We start from the raw sequence: 18,015 nt of genomic DNA on the forward strand, positions 1-18,015 counted from the left end.
GCAGGAATTTTAATCTAACAGGACTCTTCAAAATGCCATGAGAACAGTTGTGGACATCCCATGATGTATGGCCCTCTCTCTCTCTCTCTCCTCCCTTCAGCCTCCAGCTAAATTAACATAGGACCTGTAGCTGCTTGTAACACAAGCACACCAAGGCTACAATTACAATCTGTGGTGTAGATTCACAAGTAATGACAAAGTGTTTAAACTTCTTTCCCACAATACTGGACAAAGGCTAGTTAGGTCAATAGGCCTGGGAGCTGAAGATGGACTATTGTAGCAATGGTATTAGTGTGCATTTTTGGAGACAATACAGTAAGATGTATTGAATACAGAATCATGTTCCTGGGACATGAGATGGGCACCATTTATGATATAGGATTGCAAAAATACAACCATGCAGACACTTGGCTGCAGCGACACATCTGAGTAATTGCAAGGTCTTGAACCTTGGTGGCAAAGTTCATGCTGGCACCTGAAAAGCTAAACCTCAGAGTTAACCTTAAGTCTGATTTGGATTGCAATTATCAATGGGAACCAAAAGCAGACTTGGTCAAGCATCCAAAAAGGTATCTTATGGATTCTGCATCCTGGCTCATGCATATCACCCATTCTCCAAGGGAACATTTGAACTCAATCCACCACCATGAACACACATGTGGTGAGCATGCAGCAGCCCACTGTGTTCCCATGCCCCAATGTTCCACTTGTTCCAATGTCTGTTCCCGGACTAAAAAACCAGTATGGGCCCACCTACAGAAACACAGCGCATATCGTGCTTAGCATTAATCCCATAATTATGCGCTTCATCAGCCGACTTTCCACGCCGCTATAGCTAGGTTAATCAAGGTTAACCTAAGACTGGCATTCGGTCTAGTCATTGGCCAAGTAATCGGCTCCTCCATCGGCCTAGTAATCGCATCCTTGACCCGAGCTGTAAACTAATGGACCATCTGCAACTTGCGGGACATGGCAGACGAAGATTCTTGTCCAAAATTGTCCAAATTTGCAGAGTCCGGGCAGACGGCGGAGGGGGAGGAACTATAGGACCATTGAAGATGTACAAGCTAGAGTGCGGTCAGAATCTTCTGATTCCGGCGTCACTGTGCTGATGGATGCAATGCGATGAGGTGTCCAGTAGTTACTGCAACTCAGGCAACTGTGCTGGGCTACAAGATCACCAGTGCGGCAAGTCGAACATTGTCCGGGTTGAGCCGACCCATAGTTTTACCGATCGACATTGAACTGAACCCGAACAACCGAGTCACAGGGTTTTGACTTATAAGATATTGGGAAGAAATATGTTACATCCGATTAGATAGAGGGCAATCGGTCAACCGCAAATGCAGAGGGCATTTTTCAATCTTCCCAGATCTCCTAGACAACACCAGATCCTGTTAATTACCCATACCTCAGTCGAAGGAGTAAGAGTGAAAAGTGCCCAGTATGGCGAAACGGGAAGTGTAGTCAGTGAAGAAAAGGTCGGACCAACCAAGGGATCCCACGCTAGCATTGGTAGCCTGTCACGAGTCTGCAAGCAAGGACAGGAGATGAGTTTTTAGGGGAAAGCCAGACCTGTTATAAAAAGCCTGCGACATCGCTGTTGATGAGTGCCAGAGAATCCAGCTGAACTGAAGGCTTCTAGACTCGAAAGACCAGTCCATTGTTGTTGGCTCATCCCTCTCTGCTCTCCCTAGCCGTTCAATGCGTGCACTCACATTGCACACGAACGAACAACAAACAACAACATCAACAAGTAGCTCTGAGTCACTGTGTTTGATCACCGTTTCAGGTACTTGCTCGGATCGCGGCATACCGTTGTTCTTCGGGAACGCGTTGTACATTTGTCTCTAGGATCTAGGGGGTTTCTTCGTGTGGCCTGCACCAACCTGAGCTTGATTGTCAGTGTGTTTAGCTAAAATCCACTAGCAGAGGTGCAGCGTTGATCCCTGAATGTTCGTTCCTGGTCGTGTTCGGTGCAAGGTAGAGTTGATCAGCACAATGTACAGGGTGTTACAGCCTGCAATGAGCTGGCTGACACGTAGTAGCTTAGACTACATTTGAAACGCGTCTAATTCTTCCGCACGTGCATATTCTTCCGTCCACATGCAGTGCTCGGTAGCTTAGATTGTACACAGATTCTACATTTCTGCACCTACTTGTGAAAAATCATTCGGTGAAGTTCACATCCACATATGCAGCCACATTTTATCGAGCACCTGTGAATTTTGCGTTATTGTGCACCCAGCAGTGCAAACCCTCATCCACGTAGATCGAAACCAGTTTCAGAACATGTTTCATAGTGTCTGCATCGCACGGAGTCTAGGTGTGTAGAACGCCGGTGTTGAATTCTTCTAGCATGCCTGCCATAGCTGAAGCCACTCTGTTTTCATGACACCGTCAGAGTACCTGGCTTTCGAGTATTTCTCGTTGAACACAAGCATTGAATTATTTTGAAACTGTTTGCTGGAACTCTTGAGCTCTTCTTGACTGCGTCAAAAGAAGGGCACCAGAGCGTGGATTGACATTCTAGTTGGATGGTTCAGGGTGAGAATCTGGAGACCGGAATGAAAGCACCCTCTCTCGGGTGAACAGAGCGATCAGGGATGGCAATTACAAGCATGGGAGGGTACCCTTGCCAGAGCGCAATGCAGCAGCTCATACGCAACGAGAGCAGCTCGGATTCGTTGGCTGCAATTCTCACTCCCTGCTCCCCTCATGTGGGCCTACAAGGTGCGTGTCGACCCCACCCTGCCCTACCTTCCAACTCCAGAAGTTTTCCTTTCTTGTGCGGGCCGGAGAAATCTAAGCTTGGAAACCTACGAGGTTAGGACATGGTGGGCTGACGGGACTTTGCTTTGTTCTTTGCTGTCGCAGCGCCGCCACATGTAGGAGGATCGCTAGAAGACGCTGTTCTTGTAGCGTCGGAGGGAAGCAGACAGAAGCGTCCTTTCTTTGCCACATACGATGCCCCGACGGTTGAGGATGGCCCAGTTGAGGACGATGAAGGTGCCGATGACTCTCAAGGCGCTTCACAGCTCGAGAAGAAGCGGAGGCTGACTTTCGACCAGGTGAGGTCGCTGGAGAGGAATTTCGAGATGGAGAACAAGCTCGAGCCTGAACGGAAAATGCAGCTGGCCAAAGAGCTCGGGTTACGGCCTCGTCAAGTGGCGGTGTGGTTCCAAAACAGGCGAGCGAGGTGGAAGACGAAACAACTGGAGCGAGATTACGAGGCACTAGCCGCGGATTACAAGAGCCTCAAGCATGACTACGACCTCGTGCTGGCAGAGAAAAACAATTTGAAAGCTGAGGTGCAACGTCTATCCGGCAAGGCGCCAACCTCTCCTTGTGCTGATGGCAATCAAATCGTCGCGGGTGAATCTGCACAAACCCCGGAAGTAGACGTTGAGACTTCGGAGCTTGTTGCAAGGCAGCACACCTCCAGGTCAACTCCAACCGTGGACGTTTCCCTGGCGTGCGTGAAGGACAAAGACTTCGAAACCAGTGGTTGCACGGACGGGAACTCCAGTGACGTGCTGGACGCCGACAGTCCCCGAACCACCGATAGTAGCAGCCTCTCGGCGATGTCGGACCATGATCAGCTGATATACAGCCATGAAATCCCACCACCCGAGAGCTTCATGGGCCTTTCTGGCATGCTACACGACGTCACCGTGAAGCTGGAGGAAGGGAGCGGCCACGGGTTCCACGACGACAATTCTTCTAATTATTTTCTTCTCCATCTGGAGGATCAAGCCGGCGTGCTTCCGTGGTGGGATTGGCCTTAAAGCATTCACGGTTTTCTGTACATAGATCCACGTCTGGGCTGAACGATTTCACCTCAATTTTCCAAGAGGAGTTCAAGTATGTATCATGACTTACGTTTGCCGTCACCAACACTTCGCGGGAGCTTCATCCCGCCGACTTATTGTTAGCCGTTTATGTACATTTGCAGAGTGGATTTTGTGTCACGTAGTTTGAACTTGCAGGAGTCATTGGATCATCGGGTACTTTGTTACTAGATTTCAAGAGTTTAGCACACAGTGGCAGCGTCGGATTAGCCTTAGCATCTGTTCCAAAGAGGTCCGATTGGTCTAACCAATCGACCGCGACTCACAGCGTCAGGCATGATGCATTTCAGCCATCACCATCCTGGAATACTTCAGCATCGTCAACATCGGACATGTAATCACATCTCCGATCACATGATGCATGTTCTTTTGGTAGATTGGCTCATGTTGATGTATCTATCAAAGGCCCGCGCTGCGCTCTTTGCAGCAATTTTCCCTCCGAAATAAAAACCATTGGAATTCACGATTTGTTCATTTCAACGCCCACACAATTGCTGATCAGTTGTGTGTTTCTGTGCTATGTGGAAGTGGGAGCTGCCTTGCTTGAAGGATAATGATTCCGTGTCCTTTGCTAACGTTGACGACCAGCATTTTACTTATCCTTCCCACCCCAAAACATGATAGTTTATTATCGAGAAGGAATAAGATTGATGAATCGCTCGCTTTCTCATCCAAGCAAAGACCTTGCAGTGCGTGCGGTTCCATATCTCTCGAATCTCCATGTGAAATCTTCAACTACCAACATTCTTTCATAGTTAGTGAAAAACTGAGAGCCCCCAGCCTACAACAAACATCTTGGAGTGTTTCCCATTCGAAATATGCACAAGGGTAGGTTCCTTGTTCTTACTCCTGACACGTGTGATTCTGCTTTTCGTAAGAAACAAACAGCTTGAAACTGATGAATGGAATACGTAAACATGAACTTCAAGTGCGATTCAAATTCTGGGAGAAAATGCCGAGTTCAATTCCGGAAAAATCTCAAGAATTCACACAATCAGAGGCAAGAACCAGGGTGGGTCAATAGGCTACAAAATAATTGTAAAGTATTAGGCACCTTAACGGATTCTTCTAAACTTCCTCCTCACACTGCTCTACAGCTCCCCCAACATCTTCCCTCTATATATAAGTATAATCGTACTAAAGTCCTTAAAACGTTTTATGAATATTTAAAGCATTCCTGCGTTTTAAAACGGCGATCGTCCGCTGCGGAATCTTTCCAGGTGTAGGACTCGATGGCCTCACCCAGACAATTTCAAACTAAGACGAAGTAGAGAAGATTAGCGATTTTTGTGAATTAAAAAAAAAAAAACTATAGTTTAAGAGCCTCAACAGTGAACGAGGAAAAATTCAACGGAGAGCGGCCTAGAACATAGACTACCGTGAATATCACAGCAGTGGTGCTGTAGGGGATTCTTTCCGACCGTTAGGATTATGGATCGCCGGTGATGGGCAAGATACAAATAGGTTTCACAATTTGTCCTCAAACCTGGCTTGAATGCTGGCCATGCAACACTGCAAGGTGGCGTGTGCTCACTAGGAGAGTGTCCCATTCCCCTCCAGGATTTGCGATGTTGCTTGGAGACGCGCATAAGGAATGAGCCCGTGCTTCCCCCTGCCGATGCTGGACATCCCGTAACCATCAAAGTAGTACCAATCAAAGTAGTACCCATTTGTATTTTTGTCATCCTTCTTCGACATGGTTAACATTTGTTCTAGAAAATTGAATTGGTTCAGTGCTGAAGAAACGCTTCACCATGATAGGTTGAGCATAACCCGGAAAATGGTGAATTCGCCAGAATATTAACCAACGTCAGTGCTTTCGATGTGTAGTAGGCTCTTGTGAGTTTTTTAAGAATATAGAGCACGGTAACCCAACTTCGCAAGGAATTTCGCCTCCGTGACTTGCCGCTCGCTGCAGAATTTCCCAGCACTCCATCGACATCAGATGCAACAAATCGCGATAGGGAAGCCAGTACTATTCTCATAATACAACTGGAATTAGGTGAAACGGACTGTTCACTGTCTGCAAGGCATCTTCCGCACTGTAGCCTTTACCATGCGGTGATCAACCAAATCTGTCCAGGTACCATTCTTCAAATTTTCTCGGCCTGCAAAAGATACGCCACATTTAGCGTTAATGGCTGGAGCCTGGAAACGCACACTGCGGTCGTGTTCACGTAAGCATCGTCTGGATCATGTGTGGTTAAGGAGGTCCTTCCATCACAGCCAAAGTCCTGAACATCATCAAACTTTGGAAAAGCTCCAAGTAGACGCTGCAGTTGCAACGCGATTGCTCAGATGTTCTCGCCTTCTGGCAATTGGTGCAGTGGCAGAAAAAGGCCCCAAAAACGGTGAATGTGAGCGCATGGGATCCAAGCCATTCCGATCTCGAGGCAACGCTGAGGTGACCATGACGAAGGTGGAATTCCTCACGTAACCGTGTGATCTTCACACGCAATCTGACGGTTTCCTCGGCAATGATGTCCCCCCGCTACCTACCTCTTCTCCCCCCCCGAAGAGTTGCTCCGTGCTACCTCTCGCTTAGGGCTTCATCCATGTGCGTTCGTTCATCCACGACGCCTGGATGGGTGGATAGATGGATGAACGCTGGCTCGCTCCTTGGGTTTGAATAACGTTCCACCAATCAAAGATTTCCATGGCCAAAACGAGGTTTCACATTTATAACTCCCGTGTACATAACATCAATTCTTTTTGGTTATATGGTATATATGGTCTTGTTTCAATCATTATAGGATGTTGGTTTTATTTTATTTAATTTTATTTTCAATTTAAATATTTTATTTTACTTCATTTTCCTCTTCTATATTTACTAATTTGCACATTGAAGCATAGGGTTGTATACTTAATTATTTCATTCGATTATTATCATTATTTGGAAGACTATGCATTAAAGGAAAGTGTATTGCAACACTACACTCAAATTTTTATCCAGATAATAAAAGAGAAATTCAAGAGAAGTAAAAAATATTTTATATTAGACTCATTTAATCCAAACATAAAAGTTATTTGTATTTGATACCAATCCAAGCCTTTTAATTGATATTACATGTATGCCTTCAATATAAGACATATTTCCTAGGTATAGACCTTTTTTTCTACTTAAATATTAGTTATATAAAATTATTTCACATCTAATTAATACTAAAAAAATTCATATTCTTATAAATCTTCTAAAAGTAGACTTAATTTTTGCAATGATATTCTCAAAATTTCAAGGTCTATAATTAAATTAGATTTTATTGATAGAAAACCATAATAAGTTTGTTTTTGTAATTAAGTTTTAATAGACAAAGCAAGTATTTTATTTATTTATTTAAGAAGTGTAAAAATTTAAAATATCTTCTTATTAAATATAAAAAATTTTACAACAACAAAAGATCTTCTTCTAAATACTCTCAATAAGCTATAAAGATAAAACTCTATATTGTCTCCAAGAATATTAAAATTATTCATACCTAGCTTCTAAGGTTGTATTGCTACTAAATATGATTATAAATAGAGAATATAAACCATCTTCTACTACCTCAATTATTAAGGCCTCAAGCTTAAGTTGTTACCAACACTAAACCTTTAAGAAACTTTTAGCAGATAAGTTTCAGAGATATTCTTAATTATATCAAGGTACAAAGGTTTTATGACCCTTCAAGTTTTTAGTGTGTTTTAGAAAATTTATATATTATGCAATAATATAATTTTAAATACAAGGTTTAGAATAATGATAATGTATAGAATTAACTGTTTCTAACTATTAGATAATGGCAGAATATGAAAGAAAGAGATACTTGATAGAGTATGTAAGAGACTTAAAAAAAAAAAAAAAAAAAAAAAAAACTTTCTGAAGGTTAAAAAAAAAATGGATTAATGCTGGTAAACCGCTTTTTTTCTTACCAAAAACAATTATGGTTTTTTTTCGTAGATACAGACAATGTATTTTAACCTAGAATAACATTGTCTCTAGGTTAAAATACATTGTCTGTATCTATGAACATATATATTTATAAACAAAAGACTAATGATATATTTGTTTATAAATGTATTTAATAATGTATTTATGTATAATAATAATATATGAATAATAAATAATATTTATTTCTAATAATAAATATTCATTTGTGAATAATAAATATATTTAAAACTTTTAAAAATATAAAATTATAAAATTTTATATTTAGTATTTCTATATATTATTATTATTATTATTATTATATGTAATAATAATAATCATCATATATAGTAATACTATATATAATAATTGTATATTTATATTTGATATATGTATTAAAATTTCAGATTAAAAAATTTAATATAAATTTTTATTGATTTATAACATTTTTTAACACATAAATACAAAATTTAACTTATTATTAAAACAATAGTATTACTAAAGACATTGATAAACAACTTATTTTAATTGAAGATGTCCTTAAAGATACATAATCGTTGTATAACACTATAATATATTTTTAGATTTATATGTAGCTAAAATTTTATAGTTTATCCTTTTTTAAAACCGAAAGTCCTTATGATTCTTTTAAGATCAATCTTGTATATGTCATGCATAACAAAAGTTGGTACTCAAAACAATCTTATATAATAATTTAAAATTTATATTTATATAAAGAAATATCATTATTCTTTATTTCATTTAACTAATCTAATTGCAGTGAGTAATATTTCTATTCTATCTTTTATTATTTAGTATATTTTTTAAAATTAACATGATTACTTCGATGTTATTCATGATGTAATTTTAGGATGTCTACACATCTCCTTATTTGTATTAGTTATTACTTATAAAAACTTGAATTTCTTGAATTTTAATTTAAAAGAATAAAAAAATTATAATTATGTAATGATCACACCCTTAAAGATTTGAGCAATAGCCATTATTGTTTGTATGTGTATATATATAAATATATATTTTGATTGATAGATAGATAGATATATAGGTAGGTAGGTAGGTAGGTAGGTACATTTATTTATTAATTTATAAGTATTTTTGAATTGTTTTCTTTGTAATATGTTATTTAAAAAAACAATAGTTGCACATTTTGTTATATTCATTTAATATTAAAAGCTCATTGGTCTATTAAATTCAAATATGTATTAGTTTAAATTTACAATTTAAATTATTAGTAAAATTAATATTTTATTTTGTAGAAAATTATTTATTTCTAATTTAAATATTCTTATTCTTCTTATTATGCTTATAATCAATACAACATATTATTAACATGTGATTAAAAAATACAATAAAATTATATTTAAAATTTTCTAAAACTTTTTCCTGAATAGCAATATTATATATTTTTAAAGCACTAAATTTATATGGCATATCATTGAAATTTAAATGTGTGAGGAAAGAGAAAGAATGAACTCAAGAGAAACACAGATACTATTGAATATATATGTAATAGCACAGTATTCTAGCATAAGATAACTATTACAAATGCATTTATTCTTATATATATTTTAATATCCCTATTTGTTTGATTTATCACTTCTCATTGGGTCTTCCTACCACCATTCCACTAATTACCTCACCTTATGTTTATTAATAGAAAATCACTGCTATTTGATAAGTTTCTGAAACTAGTACAAAACTGAAGCAAATCCTCCCCACCCAAGTGTCGCAGTGTTGTCCTTTGTAAACTTACTCACACCCAGATGCTACTCAAGTCTCACTAATTCAAAAGCCCTTGCACTTTGTAAAAAAATGCCGGTGTCACATGCAAAGAAATCTCTCGTAGATGAACCCAGTATAATCCACCTTAAAATTATGTTCACATTTAGGATTGATGCCACTCAGTGTCCAGTTTACAACTAAGTTTTGTGTGAGCTTGACTGCATGCTACAGCACTTCTGCTGATACTCGACGTGAAGTGGTGGATCGATGTTGATGCTTTATCCATTGATACAACTTTTTGATATGGGTTCGATGTAGAAGGATCTAGAAATGCTAGTTTTTCTGCCTCGTCACATACTAGAGTGTCCAAAACGGTGGAGGCTAGAGTTCGATAAGATTTCCAGTCCAAGTGCTGCAGTGATAGCAAGGTTTACGAAGGTTGAGAACATAGCAACCCTTATGAGGTGGCAACTCTTATTTGGAATGGGTTCTCAAGCACGAAGCATGATGGAGGTGGACTCTGATTGTTCACAGAAAGTGCACTGTGTGATCAGGAACCATAGCAACAGCAGCTTCTAAACTAAGCGGTGATGTCCAAGTGGACTGGAATACTCCCTGATCACCGCTGCTTGCTCAAATTCCGTGGGAGTCGTGGACGATAGCTTCACGTATGATTGAAATGCATAAGCTGTAATTCCTCACAGGATCTACCGTACACTGGGATACAAAGATATATACAAAACGTGAAGAACCTTGCACATAGTCTTGAGCCTAAGCTTCTGACACCACATGAACTTCCTCTCATCTTGCCTCGATCGGAGGCTCCTCCATCGTCGTCTCCATTGGAAAGCTCAGCGGAGTTTATTCTCAGTGAAGAGAACACTGCGGCGCTTGCGAAGAATGGTCACTGCCTTGTCGGGCGCACATGACACAACCTTGTATTAAACTACGTTTCTGACACCTACACCTTTCGTAAGTCAAGACAGCAGAGAACTTGGCGTTATCAAATTCCACTGAGTACAGTTCCCTCGCCTCTCAATTAATTCCACTTGTGCATCCCACTTGGCATCAAAATATAAGAAGCGCACCATCAAGTTTCCCAACCTAATCCCCTTGAACCCTGATATCTGTATCGTCATCCAACTCCCAACACAAGCAGCACCGCCACTCATAAATGAAAGAACTCATGTATGAAGTCCTACACCGAGGAAATCGATTCATCGTATGAACAGTCTCTAGATAACTTACAATCATGTGACAACTTAGCGGACCGTGGCACTCTCTTTCTTTAAAAGTATCAAACTCCCACCGCTCCTCTAGAATCAATTTAATCTTCAACGGAGTGCATGACAAACACAAACTCGCCGATCTCCCAAACCGCATAAAGAACAGTCGAGGACTGCAGCAACCGTTCCTTTGCGCAGCCCGTGGTCACCATTACTAGGCAGGTGGTATACTCAAACGTCGAAGTAACAATGACATGGTAGAGGGGAATACTAACCTTCGCTTTAAAAGTATCTTTCAGGAATGTCGTTATCGGTTCATTAGAGGCTTCCAAAAGCCACGGCAAGTACATGAGGTCCTCTTTGGATGAATTCACGTCGCTGTTTCAATATAAAAACATGCAGTCTGCATGGTTCTCACCAATCTATGTAATTCGCAGTCACAGACGCTGGTTAAATATTAGAATCTCCGGTACCTCTAGAAACTATGAGTTCGGAATGTGATATTCAGTCATGCACTCAAAGGTCCCTGAGCTTATCTCTCTTGATTTTTACAACAAATGAATTGAGCAACAGAGGCAAGACCCAAAGAGCCTCATTAATAGAGATAATGTAACCTTGCTTCACTGATGGTGTTAATTAGTGGCTAACTTCTGGTCAATACTGTTGGAACGGTGAGATGAAAATCACAATTCTATCGACATCGTCTTTACGAATACAACATTTGGGAGTGAACTATCATGGATGCTCCAAGCTGTGGTAGCCTATCTGTAGGTGTCTTAGGATTCACGCGCTGGGTGTGTGAACAAAACCTAGGAAAAATAATAGATTGATCATTTCATAAGTGTGATGGCATCTGTGTCGATGCAGGGGCAGCTTGCCCCGCAGAGTCGAGCTCAGGAGAGTAATCAACCATCTATACCACTCTTGTCACTACTCAAACTGTGTCACCGCGTTAACAGAAATGAATTTAATTAGCAAACCTAACAATGAAGGGCTAGCACTTGAAGCCCTTCAAATTTTTGTTTTCTCCTGAAACACTTGGGCTTGAACAGGGCTACCTTCAGGCAAGCACACAAAAGTCCCTGGGTTGATCTCTCCTGAAATACTCAAAGCTCAAAGCACGTATTCTTAGGAGAGAAAGACCCAAAGACCCTAATGTGGTTGCCACATTCTGTTGATGCGGAGACCAGCCTCTGTGTAGCTCATTCTGGAATCCTATATAAAAACCTAACCCAAAACTACAAAACAACTTGACAAGGAACAAGTTTCAGCACTTTCCACGGCATTGTTGGATGAGACCCCCCCCCCCCCCCCCCCCCCCCTTGAGCTGCATTTGGGAATGCTACTCATAGAGTATGGTTCAGATGGCACGAATTTTCTTGGGCAGGTGCTGGAGCTTGAGGTTCATGAATTAGTTGTTCAACGGGAAGTCAAACCAGTTGGGGGAAGATTAGTCTACCAGATTCACGACATTCGACATTAGATTACAGGTATTTGTACTCATTCTCCCAGTGCAACCTTTCATTTTCTGATGTACATAGTGTACAATTAGTGTCAAGCAAGCCGTCGTCTCAACTTTCGAAAAGCCACGAGAGCGGCATACTCGATGCTTCGATGTGTATTTGCAAGTGCATGACGTCGACTGTAGTTTTCCTTGCTGAATTCCTGCTTGAACACGTCACTCCTCAGGACGTTGAAGTGAAGTCTTACCCACATCAATAAATGTGAAATGTTATATTAAGGTACTTGAACGTAGGAAACCCTAGTCATCAATGTTACAGAGCAGCGTGGAAGGACCAAACAGATCTGAACAGATAATACTCCGCTACGTATTATGCTTGAATGGGATTTTTCTGGATTAGTTGTCAGCAGTCAAAGACTGCGCAATGCTTGGCTGTGGTCAACATCGCAAGCGCAGTCTGATATGAAGCGTGTAACAAGCGAGGTATACCATGTACTTTGATGATAGACTTCAAAAATATGACTTGGAAAGAAGTCGGCCTGATTGTGTGGTGGTACAGAAACTGCAATTGTAAGTGTTAATGAGCCTGTTGATTAAATATACCGAAATATTCATCTGAAGGCGTGATGAAATGCCTTAAGAGGACCCATGGAAATTACTGATTGAAGATCCCTCAGTGCGTAGTCTCTCGCTCTTTCAGAGAACTTGCCACCATAGCCACGTTGATCTATATCCAAAGAGATCTAATGCAGCGATCAAATACACTAATGGTAAAAACGAGTTAAACCATTGCGTTTACAAGAGCAGCTGGGCGTGACGAGCAGGTACACTTGCTTGGTTGATGATAAGTTTGGTATTGCAGTCTGCGAGGAAATATTCTAAGGCTGATACCGAAGCGATGGCAGATATGAAGGGCACGATATTTCAACACCCGAAAAGATTGTCGACAAAGAGCTAAATGGGTTTAGTCTAAACTACCCAAATTGAAACCTTTTGGAGGAAAATAGTCGATGCTGTTCTGGTCCCAGGACCCACACAAAACGCATAATCTCCTTCGTGGCCTTCAAATTCAGTTACGAACTAATTCCTAATGAGTTGCCCATCTCCTCTACCAACTTGGTGATGTTCAATCTGACTTGCTTGCCAGAAGGTGGTCTTCGTCCACCTTGATCATGAGTATCAAACGCAGTGTATCCATTACTCAAAGAGAATTACCAGTCTCTTGAATGCCAGATTTTCAGTATGAAGGGCAGCCAATTCGATCTAGTTTCATTAGGATTATTCCAGTCTAAACGTTGACTAAACACGTTGGTTGTAGCCAGATTTTACATGCTGGACAAAGAGCACCAGAGAGTAGTCTCTTTTGCAATTCAACTCTTAGCTTGCGACAGTAACAGCTTGCAGCACATCAGAAGAGTTTCAAATGCCGTACTCTGTCCCACTACTTTTGTGAATCAAGTGTCCATTCAGCAATTGTCGACAAGCAGTTCACGAAGTAATACAAAAGGATGTGTTGCTGAGATTTGACAAAACTCTGCTTGTGGCTGACCCCCTCTGCTTCACGTCAAAGAAATCCAGAGGTTGTGGTCATAAACAAAAACACAACATTTGAGCCGGAGCAATCGCTATCTCAAGTTTAATGTTATGAAATTGATTTAGGTGAATAACCTGGTCAAATTATGGTTTGGCCTTGCAAATATCTTGTAGTGATGCAAGTTCTTTTCGTCTTATGAACCAATTTGATTTGGTATTGATGCCGTCAATGATTGAATGATATTTTGTAGAAGTTGAAATTACTGAATTGTAATATATATTATTTTCTAAATTTACACTTCTACTCCTATAATAATATTTTAATACAAAAAAATAAAAAGAGTTAATTAATTTATTTATTGACTTAGCCAAGGTACACTCAATGTCTTGATTAAAGTGTATTAAGTATAAGGCATTTAAGGAGTTAAAATCTAATGAATTGGGTGATATCAAAGCACATTTTAAAATCATGGTTTATATATTCCTAGGAGTTAGTGTTAATGTTAGAATGTACAATAATACCATTACAAGGGAATTTTGAATTCCACACAATTTTTTTTTAATTATCTATTGCCAATTATTTTTGATACCATTCAAGTTTTGTTTTAATTGCAAAGCATGGCTTTGCCATTGTTTACTTATTTTTTTAATTTGTCTTTTGTGAATTTTTGTTTTATTCTACTATTCTATCATAGACTTGTTATCTTTAAGAACATACTCTTTGACCATTCTATATTTTACTATTGAAGAACAAGTTGTTAAATTGCCTCCATATTGTCCAAAGACATGTGCCACAAATAAGAGATCATATGGCTTTGAGTCTTTTAAATGTAAAAAAGATATCTTTAACAAATATTATTTATTTCTAAGTAAAAGCTAGCTAAGGTTTAATTTTGTTAAGACTAGAAAAAAAAACTTTTATATAATTGAGGTGATCCAATTTTAATCTTTTTAAGCTTAAAAATAATTTTAGATTTTTTGTATTATTATTTTTAGATATTTTAGGTTGCAAACTTGACAAAGTAAAAAAATATCTTTACTTGGTTGTACTCTTTATATATTAATTGCAAAGTCTATGAGTCATATTAACATGGATTCTTTCTTGGCTTTTAAATCAAATCAAATAATTTTTCCTTCTAGCTTGTCACTTTATTTTATTGATACAAGGTTTCATAGTGCATGTTTTTTTTTAAAGATTTGTTTATTTATTTTGGAAGTATAAGCCATAATATTAATTTTTTTTTGCCAATAGTAAGATTAGAAGTCAAAAGATCTTTTGACAATCATACCAAAGAAAATCTAGTGTTTTTTCTATGTTCTTCAACTTTTATTTTGGTAACTACCTTTACTAGGTCAACAAAGCCTCATACTCCTTTCAAATTAGAAACATAAGAAATAAGAAGATTAAAGTTTTATTGTCAAGATTAAATAATCTTATATGATTTTTAGTATTATGTATTTTAATTTTGAAAGATCTAGGCATAATGAATCATATATTGGTATATATGTTGAGTTTGAAAGAACCTAATTAAAAGATAAAATCTAAATGAAGGACTTTGTTTGAGCTATAGAAATTAATCAAACTATTAAATTGCGGTCTTTAATAGTTGATCCTTAATTTGTTTCTTCTTAGATACTAGCTTCATAGATGTATCAAAAAAACTTATTATTGACAGTTAAATTGAATTTTTAGCTAGCTTCTTTAAAAGACATAAAGTAGTTGGTTGCATAATTGCAAGCATATTTTATTCTTTGTAATCTTTTTTTGTGTGGTTGATTTATTCCATTAGAAGTAATGTATTTATCAATAAAAAAAGAAATTCTTTATTCTATTATAAGAACTTATTACATACTTCTAAAAAAGAAGTTAGAAAGTTGGTTTGAAGATGAAGGATCATTTTTTTCTATATTATATCTATAAATAGCTATATCTGAGATCTTCTATTTTATTTATAATTAAAGAATAAATTTCTTAGATAATCCAATAATAATTTACTAACATCAATATATGACTTAAAAGAATTTTAAGATTAGAGTTACTTAGATAAAATGTTCTAATAATCCATTAGTGCTTCTTGTATATTCTCCATTCCAAGTCTTATGTGTAAAACTTTTCTTATAAGTGAATGTATTTTTTTAATATTTTTTTAATAGCCTCTAAATATTAAGGTAAAGTAATAGATAGATAAGAGAATTATATTTTAGATAATTGTAATCCTTTCAATTAAGTTGAATTTTTCAAAATACCAATAGTCTATTTTTTTCTTAATTCTATTTAATAAAAATAATTAATTGCAATTAAATAATTAATTTCAATTACACCTTTAATTCCTTAAATTTTTCTTACTTTAATCTTATCATATATATATTTAAGTATAATTTATTTTCAAATATGAAAAAAGGTAAGAAGTAAAGAAGTATCTTTTTTGATTCTTTTTAAAAAAAGAAGCTTTTATTTAAGCTACCATTGATTCAAATTGAGGCTTTTTTATTCTTGAACAATAGCTTGATTACATTAATAAGTTTTTAATTGAAAAATAATTATTCTATGGCTAGAATTAAAAAAAAATATAAAATTTTATCCAAGGCTTTTGAAAAATTTAGCTTGATTAGAAGCAAAGATTTTTTATTTTTTTTATTTTTTTAGCCTAATATATTATTTCTTAGGTGATTGATATATCATTCAAAATAAACTATAGATATAAAAAAAAATTAGTTTAGATGAATAATCTCTATCAAGACCTCTTAGAATCTTCTTTGTAAGGTTTTAGCATAAATCTTGTAGGATATCTTGAGTAGGATAATGGATTTCTATTTGGTGCAAAAATATTGGTCTCTAATTTTAGAAATCAAAATTATGATTTTTCTTACTAAATAATGAAGAAATTGACATTGCAATATAATTATACTGATTACACATATATAGTTTGTACTAATAAAGTTTCAAATTTATTTAAATAATTTTACTTCTAAGCCATTTAATTATAGTATTTTAAAAATATGATTGAATATTAAAATATTTAATTATATCCACCAAGAATTTATCCAATCTATGTCTTTTTTTAAGACAACTTCATTATATTTGTACTAGGCACTTTAATTTACAATAAATTTTATAGAAAGTCAAGTCAAATTGAAGGCTAGCATAACTTCTTTTTGGCATTGAATCAATACTTGTGAAAAGTCATGACTCCCCTGAAGCAAAGTTAATTGTTGTAGGTTGCCATACATGTCGTTTTCTTAATCTATCTAATTTTTATGGTATTCACAAGTTCAAATTTTTAAACTACTTGTACTACTATTGACTTTATTTTTTAATTTCTTGATTGTGGATTAAAGTCAACTAATAAATAACTTTGTCATTTTAAGATTGGCACAAGATCATTACTTGGTATTTAATTATTAGATAATATTACTAATTTGAAATTGACTCAAGAACTTATTTAAGTTTATAATTAAATCACATGTCTCACAAATACATAAAAAAGAGAAGATTTTATGCTATTTCACAAAATAAAAATAAAAATAATTTAAAGTCTATTTTATTTTTATTTTTATTTTTTTGTATTAAATCACCTATTAGATCTTTTTTGCCTTAAGTGAAGAATTTAGAAGCCTTATATTTAATTGTATACCACTGAAAATTAAGTTTAAGGTAGCTTATTCTCTTACTAGTCTTATTTTGTTATTTGGATATATTTCACAATCTAGATTAGAGATAAAACCTATAGCTTTAGAAAATTTTATATTAAAAAAAATTATGAAAAATATCACAAGCTTCTATTGGAATGGAGTATGGTAAAAGGAATTCTTTAGAGCTTTAAATAAAGCCTTTGCCTTGTCTAATTCTAAGGACTAATCTAACCAATGAAAATAATCAAACTCTCAAACCAATATCTAAGTTAATTCAATGATATAACCTAGAGGATTACCAATTGTGATATCTTTAGGATAATAAGGTATATTAGTTCTACCTAAACTTTCAAGATTTAGTGAATTTGTTAATGAAGATCTGGCAATCCACATAGAAAGGTTTTTTAAGGTACTCATTACTAGTTTAGTAATTAATCATGGCTACTATTTGATATGTATTAACCTTAAAATTTTACATAGTACATAATTTAATCTAAAATAAAATAAAAGATCTTATAATCTTTAAAAAGCATAATTTTTAGAAAATCTTAATTATAAATTATTATATATATATACACATATATAAAAGACTTAGTGATAAAAGAGTTAAAATAATAAAAAAAGAATTAGAAAAAGAAATATTAGTATGAAAAAGAGTCAAAA

General features: G+C 36.4%; 2 protein-coding genes and 1 long non-coding RNA gene across 5 annotated transcripts; 1 reads left to right on the forward strand and 2 right to left on the reverse strand.

The window, feature by feature from the left end:
• Window positions 1-325: 325 nt before the first annotated feature.
• LOC112290014 (uncharacterized) lies at window positions 326-1,844 on the reverse strand. Its single transcript, XM_024535882.3, has 2 exons — window positions 1,576-1,844; window positions 326-753 (listed from the first exon to the last, which is right to left on the reverse strand). The coding sequence occupies exons 1-2, from the start codon at window positions 1,842-1,844 to the stop codon at window positions 528-530; spliced, it is 495 nt and encodes a 164-aa protein (XP_024391650.2). The 3' UTR covers window positions 326-527.
• Window positions 1,652-4,325, forward strand: LOC112290013 (uncharacterized). 3 transcript variants are annotated; one of them, XM_024535879.2, is made up of 3 exons: window positions 1,652-1,792; window positions 2,547-2,733; window positions 2,878-4,325. In XM_024535879.2, the coding sequence occupies exons 2-3, from the start codon at window positions 2,607-2,609 to the stop codon at window positions 3,786-3,788; spliced, it is 1,038 nt and encodes a 345-aa protein (XP_024391647.1). In that variant the 5' UTR covers window positions 1,652-1,792; window positions 2,547-2,606; the 3' UTR covers window positions 3,789-4,325. The 3 variants fall into 3 exon arrangements, with proteins under 3 accessions (XP_024391647.1, XP_024391648.1, XP_024391649.1); XM_024535880.3 differs by lacking the exon at window positions 1,652-1,792 and adding an exon at window positions 1,988-2,420; XM_024535881.3 differs by lacking the exon at window positions 1,652-1,792 and adding an exon at window positions 2,121-2,326.
• Window positions 4,326-9,634: 5,309 nt separating this feature from the next.
• On the reverse strand, window positions 9,635-11,818 carry LOC149988051 (uncharacterized). Its single transcript, XR_016505844.1, has 2 exons — window positions 11,000-11,818; window positions 9,635-10,405 (listed from the first exon to the last, which is right to left on the reverse strand). It is a non-coding gene; the product is annotated as an uncharacterized LOC149988051 (long non-coding RNA).
• Window positions 11,819-18,015: the final 6,197 nt, after the last annotated feature.

The sequence above is a fragment of the Physcomitrium patens genome, chromosome 12, assembly GCF_059467195.1.
Source record: "Physcomitrium patens ecotype Gransden chromosome 12, ASM5946719v1, whole genome shotgun sequence".
Lineage (NCBI taxonomy): Eukaryota > Viridiplantae > Streptophyta > Bryopsida > Funariales > Funariaceae > Physcomitrium > Physcomitrium patens.

Bases quoted from the DNA above. Each gene is read 5' to 3' on its own strand.
- LOC112290013 (XM_024535879.2), top strand. From the start codon at position 2,607: ATGGCAATTACAAGCATGGGAGGGTACCCTTGCCAGAGCGCAATGCAG. The intron at 2,734-2,877 runs GTGCGTGTCGAC...TTGCTGTCGCAG, and splicing joins CCCTCATGTGGGCCTACAAG to CGCCGCCACATGTAGGAGGA.
- LOC112290014 (XM_024535882.3), bottom strand. From the start codon at position 1,844: ATGTACAACGCGTTCCCGAAGAACAACGGTATGCCGCGATCCGAGCAA. The intron at 754-1,575 runs GTCTGGCTTTCC...GTGTTTCTGTAG, and splicing joins TCGCAGGCTTTTTATAACAG to GTGGGCCCATACTGGTTTTT.